Source organism: Papilio xuthus, unplaced genomic scaffold, assembly GCF_000836235.2.
Source record: "Papilio xuthus unplaced genomic scaffold, Pxut_1.1 DF827679.1, whole genome shotgun sequence".
Taxonomy (NCBI): domain Eukaryota; kingdom Metazoa; phylum Arthropoda; class Insecta; order Lepidoptera; family Papilionidae; genus Papilio; species Papilio xuthus.
The window spans coordinates 5,708,361-5,716,121 of record NW_013530970.1 but is presented as its reverse complement, the minus strand read 5'-3'; the positions used below and the strand labels follow the sequence as shown (position 1 = coordinate 5,716,121).

The window sequence follows — 7,761 nt, the reverse complement described above, 5'->3', positions numbered from 1 at the left end:
TTGATAAAATGCAAACTCCATTTTATTTATTTAAAATTGTATAATATTACTGTTTAATTTTAAATATGTAGCAAACTATTTTGATAAACTATATTTTTAGTATGATGTCACAGTATAATTTTGACTTTAGGAAAGCCTACAAGATTTTTTTTAATGTCAATTCCTCATATTAACAATAATAGTACAACTAAAATAATGCAATCAAATTCGTCGTAAGTATAATATAATTTTCTATTACAGAATTGTAAGCATTGGAAATTGATAATAGTTTAAGAATTAACAAAAAGATTATGTGTGTGTAATCGTTCTCTTATTTCAGAGAACCTAATTTACTTCTTATAAGAAGTAAAACTAGAATGTTAATATTTTACAAAATGTACTGGAAAACAATTTTATTTTTGGCAACACCATTATTGTTGCTTCCATTATATTTCATTGGCGCAAATAATGTGAGTTTTATATTTGTTTCCTTTTATCATTAAACATGAATTTTATTATCGAATTTTAGTTTCCTATAGTGCGCGTGTATTAACAGCCAAAAGATATCGTTTGATCTGTAGGTTTTTCCCCATTTGTGCAAACAAAGGAGTTGCCATATGTAAAACAGTTAACTGCAGTGTAAGTAAGTTGTTTAAGAATCTATGTCATAATAAAATTACTTCATATTTGATGTTGCAATTATTATAAAATCCTTTTATTGCAGGCATACCCATGTTTATATGTATTTCTCGTGACAGCTGTTTATTGGAGTACAGACGTCGCTCACCCAGTTATTATCTCACTGGCAGCATTGGCTTTATCTTCAATCTTCTCATTTTTCGACATCGAAATTATAACATCGGTTATTAAGACTTTGTTTCGTAGTTAAACAATATACTTTAGATTAATTAGAAATAACCTTCAAATTTGTATTGATAACCACATATCTCTTTGAATCCAGAACATTTGGCTATAAAGTCATCATCATAAAATCTACATATTTATTTATCAGATCTACGTAACCAGATCATTACTGGACTGCTTGGGAGTTATGATGATAAATGTGGCAATCGAATACTGCAACGTTCACAAGAGAATCGCGTTGAGAATAATTCTTATGTTTGGCTGCTCGCATTACAGGTTCATTTATTTAGATATAATTACCAAACTAAATAAAAACTTACCCGTCTTAAATAGAGCAAAAATCGGACTACGAATTCGATCTGCAAAAGGCATGATTTCATGTCGAAAAAGAGTGAAATCTTTCTTCTTACTAACATTATAAATGTTAACGGCTCAACGAATGTTTATGAAATTTGGCACACATGTAGAAAATAGTGTAGAAAAAGTCATAGCCTAATTGTTAAGTTTGTTTTTTAATACTACGCTGACGGAGTCACGGGCTACAGTTACTAGATTTATAAAAGTCCAAAAACAATATTACAGACCCTAATGAAATATCTGGTTTCAGGCTCAGCTTTATTTTATTCTTCAGTACGCTGGTGCTCTCCATGTGGGTATCTAATGTGATCACATGCGGTGTTATGATTCCCCTCGTCAGGTCCATCCTAATGGAATTAGAAAAGGTTACTTCAAATACAAAATAAGTGCTTTAAGTATAATATTTTGTTCTTTCTGATAACAACCAGAGTGTTAAAAATATCTTATAATTTTTGAGTGTCCCTGTTTCTATTAACACGTATTTGTACCGATTATTTCAGCTCGGCATTATTGAAGTGTACGAAAATATAGACAAGGACAGAAGATCAACGCAAATATACAAACCTACATTGTTCACGTCATTTTACTTTTTAGGTATCGCGTATTCATCTTCAATTGGTAAGAGTCCGGAGTAAATTTTTTTAAGGAATAAAGCAAAGATTTTCTCAAACTATATTTGATAAATCTTATCTTTTTTCAGGTGGCATGGCAACACTTTTCGGTAGTCGCACAAATCAAATTTTCAAGACTATTTTTGAAACGTAAATTATACTTTGGTATTTGGAGTAGATAGAGTGTTATATTGTATTGACTGGCAACCTATTAACCTACAATTATATGACGAAGCTGCTAATCTATTTATAAAGTGTATTTAAATATGTTAAATACATGTAACCATTTATTATGGCTTATATATTATATTATGTAAAATAAATGGTTCATATCCAATTCATTTGCATTCACATTATAATCCTCGCATAATTTTATAGATAATGGATTGCGAATTCTTTGCTAGATGATGTTTTAATCAGGCAATTTATTTATTTTGCATTCTTTTTAGGACATTCCCTACTGCACCAAAGATTGAATTTCCTCATTTTATGCTGCTCAACCTGCCTGCCGCTTTGCTGCTAGAGATACTCGTCTACTTGTGGCTGAACTTCTACTTTTTAGGAATGTTTAGGTGTCAACAATTTGTAGTCATATTAGAAATCAGATAAAATTCTTTTGCTAAATACATGTTAAAATGTGGATATTATTTTTTCTAAGGTCCTACCGAGACGCGTCATTACAGATGAGCATGACTGACGAAGAAACTCAATACATGAACACCTTATTGTCCACCAGATACCAGCAATTGGGCAAAGTTACTTTTCACGAAGCGGTTTGTAACTGAAAAGTGTTTAATTTTAATACTCATTTCGTTTGGTACATTTGTGTAGTTACAGTTTTAATTTCAGGTCGTATCTGCTGTTATAGTTTTAGCTGCAGCATTACAAGTGACAAGTAATACATTGTTCACGGCATATTCATATCATGAGTCAGTCATGAGGTAATGACATTCAAGAATTTGAATGAATAAATAGCACTCTAGTTAAACGCACGCGTCTTCGCACGAATTGGCCCGGCTCGCCCGGTGAAATACCACGACCACACCGAAGACAGGCGTGAAGTGGAAGCAATTCCGCGTTTCGTCGGATGTGTGTGCGTCCCGGAGGCCTTATTTAGTCCTTTTTCCCTTCCCACTCTTTTTCTTATAAGGAAAGGGTGGGAAGTTGACTTTCCGGATGAGAAGGGAAAATATTTTCTTTCTGTGCATCCTCTTCTCCGTCGATTAAAGGTAGGCAACGCAAATGCAATTGCGTATGTCTATGGGCAACGGTCACTTCGCTATTTCAGAGATTTCAGGTGGCCGCTCGCTCGTTTGCCACCTTATGATATAAAAAAAAACTTCTTGATGTCTCGATATTCACAATTAATAACCTTCGTAATATCTTTAATAATTTCAGCCATATCAAGCTTTCGGCTCCATCGATGGTGTGTGTAGTACTGCTGTTTATTATACCAATAAATTTGGATTTCACGAAATTCTTCAAGAAACGCACCGGTAATTCATTATTTTAATTTATAACAAAAAGCTATAAAACGTGCTGTTAAAAACCTTAAATTATTTTTTAGGCAATTTGGAGCTTCAGACAGCACCGAGTAAAACTTGCCTCAATTGGAGCCTCGTTAAAGATAGTGTACCGTGGAGTGTACTGTTTGTAATTGGTAAGCAACATGCTTCAACTTTGTATAAAATAAAAACCGCCGAAAACCACGGTCGCTGACCACCTTCATGCAATCAATATTTTCATTACTATTTTGCTCCAAATCTAAATGTATCTTACGTTGCTCTATTTGTTGCTCTTAGGATAGAATAATAACGTACTCAGTATGGAACAGTTACGTCAGTACGCAACTGAAAGTATCTACACATATTTAATCTTGTCCATTTGTATGTATAGGTAGCAGTAACACAGTATTCGAAGCTCTAGAACAGTCGAAGATGACTCAAGAATTGGAGAAGTTTTTTCTAATTTTTACCAGCTGGTCGGCGCCTGCAGCCGCACTCATTGTCATCGTTCTCTGCAAAACGCTCACAGAGTTTGCATGCAACTCCAGTGTGGCGCACGCGTTGCTGCCCCATATCGCTAGAGTGGTTAATAAAATTAAATTTTTATTTTATTTCCCTATTTCTATGGTAAAATGTTGATAAAATGGCAACATTTACACTGAAAGTCCCTTCATATCTGCGCGACAAGAAGCCGACACTAGCGCCACGCGAAATAATTATGCAACACAATCGCATAAAAACAAAAAATAATTTTCAACTATTTTAAACTAAATGCACGAATTTAAATTACACACATTTATATACACACATAAAATATAAATAACAAGCCGTTGTAAAATTATAGTGCGTAATATCAAAAGTGAACCCGCAATACCTGATGTTATCGGCGACGCTCGCGTCTTCTTTACCCTTCCACCTGATGACGGGCACGCCCGCCAATGCTATGGTACTGGCTTACGTCCATATCCCGCCAAAAGTTATGGTAAGACTTCTTATTGAAGATATATTTAAGTTAATATTCTCACTTCTATATATAAAGAAGCTCATCTATAGGCCGATAAGGGTAAGCAGACAAGTTAGCCTAGCACTTCTGTGCAGGGTTACAGAAAATATTGCACATTTAAGAATTAAGAACAGCGCCATCTATTTGCAAATATAAGAAATTTTAATTTATTACTAAAAAAATTTTATACATTTAAAACTAAATTAAAAATGTATATTTCAGATGCTTGCAGGCTTCGGACCTTCAGTACTAGCAGTTCTCACCGTGTGGTTCACTGTCACAATGTGGTCTAAAGCAATATGGCCCGACATACTTCTGTTCCCAAAATGGGCGGAGGTCAATTCATTGGAGTAAATAATATTGTAAGCGATTAATAGCTTTAACTTTACACATTTTAGATGTTTTTTTAAACTTGGCGTCGTATATTAAAATGTGCGACGTGACGTAATTTTAAATAAAAGCATAATAATTTCCTCAATATTTTTTATTTCGTAACAACATTCAGAGCAGAAATATTTACAGTATTCGAATAAAATTAATGAGATTTAATGACCGTACAAATATAAATATCGCACGAAGTTTTGAATCATGAACAAAATGCAATTATAAATGAACCACACCAGTAAAGCGCGCGCCACACAACACACAGAGCGAAACTAAAGCGTTTGTTTTCGATTTCTTCAATATAAATATACAATTAAGTGAATATTTGTCATTAATCCATCATTCGAACAATTTAATTTTGTTCAAATTTATTAAGTCAAAGTTCAACGGTTTAATAAAAAAAAACCTTACTGTAGATGTTTAAAATACGATCTATATTTGCGGCAGTTCAAACTATTTCTTTAAAAAAAACATTGCACCAATGAAAATTTATTGTTTCAGTTATTTGTGAATTTGTAAAATACGCTGTTGAGTTTCCACTATGTTTGTATTTAGCGTTATTTAATTTACAAAACCTCATCAAATATCCAACAACCAACCATACATTAAAAATCAATACCAAAATAAGTTTTTGTTCTTTTATATTATAAAATTCGTTATATCGTTTAAAAGCGATTAATTCGCAAAATTACGACTAATTAAATAATAATAAATTTATATTAAATTCAAACCACAGATCTTAAAATTTTATTTCTCTTGTATTGTTTATGATACAAAAGAGTTTTTAATAATTTTATCTATATTTAAATAAGATTAAGTTATAATAATTTATCTATTTTATCAATATTTGAATATTCATCATACATTGCTCAAGTTGACAAATATTTTTATAAAAATTTAAAACATCGTTCACTGACATATAATTTACATATAAAAAATATATTTTAATTTGAATTAAATATTAATTTGCACTATTTGACAATAGTATACAATTACAACGCATTTTTATTGCATTAAATATTTGATAAAAGAATAGGATTTTTTTAAATATAAATATTGAGGTTGATTACAAATTAATTGCTATATTTATAAAATGCTTCAAATAAAAGAAGGAATAATCCTAGTATAGGATATCCAAAGGCAAAGAGTCATTTATTTAAAAAAAAAACGGAAAAATATATATAAAAATGGTAACACAAAGCTATGAGAGAAATACAGTAAATATAAACAATAAATAATTGCTCAAAAATGCATTAGTCAAGAATTTGACATATCACAAAATGGCCGGCGCGACCACAGATTGAATTAATTACAGGACAGAAGGCGACCATAAATTGCGTGAGGTGTTTTAGGGGAGAGAGGGGGTCGAGTCAAATATCACACAATTTTTTTCCTGATTGAAACAAAAAAAAAGCAAAAGCACGAAGCAGTTTTTTTTTCTTTTTACAATAATAACCTAACGCGTTTACGTAAGAAACTCACATTTTGAAAAATCTCACGTGAGTTTGGGGGATGGGGGTTGAATAAAATCTCATGACATCTCACTAGGGGTGGAAGGAGGGGCAGAAAATTAAAAAAAAAACAGCTCACGTAATTTATCGACGCCCCCACATTATGGATTAAATATTATAATTAAGTCAGCACCCGCTTTTTCCGCTAATATACTAACAATGTCGTATAAAAATATATTGTAAACACTTTTGGCAATGCAACTAATGTGCAGCGGCTCACTGGAATTACAATACGTCGACCATAACATGATACCACATAGATGACGTCACAACGTTCATACAAGTTTAAATTACATAAAAGACAAAGAATATAACTTTGTCTACATTAATGTAGTAATAGAGGGCAGGTTTTATAAGCATTATAAATTCTTTTTCAGTTTAAAAAATGGCTTTAAATTCATATTTTTAAGTTAAACTGTTATTAAACTTTGTACATCCAACTAAACCGCTACATATTTGGTCTACTCTAAAAACCAGTTCTTTTTTAAACCAGTTAACTCTTAAATGGTGAATAACTGCAGTTAAATGCACCTTTAACTACATTAGCTGCAGTGGTGCAGTTAATATAGGGTGTCATAGACAATGTGGCGGAGGTGGCATTGCAGCTGAGTGTCAGGTTTGTGAGTGGTGCGGTGTCAATGGCAGTCTGTAGGCCGATGATGTCCTCTGCCTTGAAGATGAGTGAACCCCACGTGGGGTACGCACCCCATACTATAAGGGTGGTTATTATTTTCGGACCGATACCACCGACAGCCTGGAATAAATAAACAATTATTAAAATAAATATATTGTTTTTATTAATAATAGGAAAACAAAAATTAGGACGTAACATTTTGTGTGCTCTTCATGCTCGCAGACATTTTGGATTTTCCATACAGTTGTTTTTTTAAAGTGTACTTTGTCAGTGAACAATTTACAATTCAGTCAGTTAACTATATTTCTATTTACAAATTCATAAATATTAATAAAATTTGAGTGTCTGTATGTCACACAAAAAAAATCATATTCCGTACACATGATTTACGTTAATAATAACAAAAACTCATTTATTTTGCATTTTTGTCTGTCTGTCTGTAAGCCCTTTCATTCCAAGTCTTTTACGAAGGTAACGTGCAACGCGACAGATTGTTATACGGAAGATGTTTCTCCTAAGGATCGGTCAGCTATCGTTTGTCTCTTTTGCACAAAATGTCCTTTGGTTCGTAATTGTGAAAAGTTTCGTGCTCTCTCGATTCAAAAGAGATTGCATTGGGTTGCCGAGGCAAAGGTTTGTAGGAAGTGTCTAGAGAGAGGTTCGCATCATTATAACAGCTGTAATAAGTTTTCATGTAAAGAAAAGTCATGTAAGTTTAGAAACTCTCACCATACGCTTCTTCATAAACCTATTATGTCAATCAATAAAACGACTGGACCGAATTTCACTCGAATTTGACTGGAAGGTAGCTGCTGCACTCAGAAATAGAGGACCTTTATTTTATTTGTATACTAGTTGTCGTTTGCGACTCCGTCCGCGTGGAATTAAAAAAAAACTATTGATCGCAGCGTAA

The 7,761-nt window shown here is 32.7% G+C and overlaps 2 protein-coding genes across 6 annotated transcripts in view; one reads left to right on the top strand and one right to left on the bottom strand.

Moving 5' to 3' along the window:
- Positions 1-149: 149 nt before the first annotated feature.
- On the top strand, positions 150-4,735 carry LOC106117726 (protein I'm not dead yet-like). Of its 4 annotated transcripts, XM_013312135.1 has the most exons (15): positions 150-212; positions 320-449; positions 704-841; positions 992-1,119; positions 1,451-1,565; positions 1,701-1,818; positions 1,901-1,961; positions 2,261-2,383; positions 2,470-2,584; positions 2,661-2,752; positions 3,210-3,307; positions 3,379-3,471; positions 3,708-3,901; positions 4,161-4,298; positions 4,542-4,735. In XM_013312135.1, exons 1-15 carry the CDS (start codon positions 154-156, stop codon positions 4,671-4,673), a joined length of 1,734 nt encoding a protein of 577 aa, XP_013167589.1. In that variant the 5' UTR covers positions 150-153; the 3' UTR covers positions 4,674-4,735. The 4 variants fall into 4 exon arrangements, with proteins under 4 accessions (XP_013167589.1, XP_013167592.1, XP_013167590.1 ...); XM_013312138.1 differs by lacking the exon at positions 704-841; XM_013312136.1 differs by lacking the exon at positions 4,161-4,298.
- Positions 4,736-5,739: 1,004 nt separating this feature from the next.
- Positions 5,740-7,761, bottom strand: part of Indy (tricarboxylate transporter protein I'm not dead yet) — a 33,338-nt gene continuing 31,316 nt past the window's right edge. The window contains exon 15 of one of the 2 annotated variants that reach the window (XM_013312261.1): positions 5,740-6,968. In XM_013312261.1, the coding sequence (XP_013167715.1) occupies positions 6,708-6,968 (261 nt within the window). In that variant the 3' untranslated portion in view covers positions 5,740-6,707. The remainder of the gene's footprint in view (positions 6,969-7,761) is intronic. The other variant, XM_013312260.1, reaches the window with a different exon arrangement.

Bases quoted from the DNA above. Each gene is read 5' to 3' on its own strand.
- LOC106117726 (XM_013312135.1), top strand. From the start codon at position 154: ATGTCAATTCCTCATATTAACAATAATAGTACAACTAAAATAATGCAA. The intron at 842-991 runs GTTATTAAGACT...TTTATTTATCAG, and splicing joins ACATCGAAATTATAACATCG to ATCTACGTAACCAGATCATT. The intron at 2,585-2,660 runs GTTTGTAACTGA...TTTTAATTTCAG, and splicing joins AAGTTACTTTTCACGAAGCG to GTCGTATCTGCTGTTATAGT.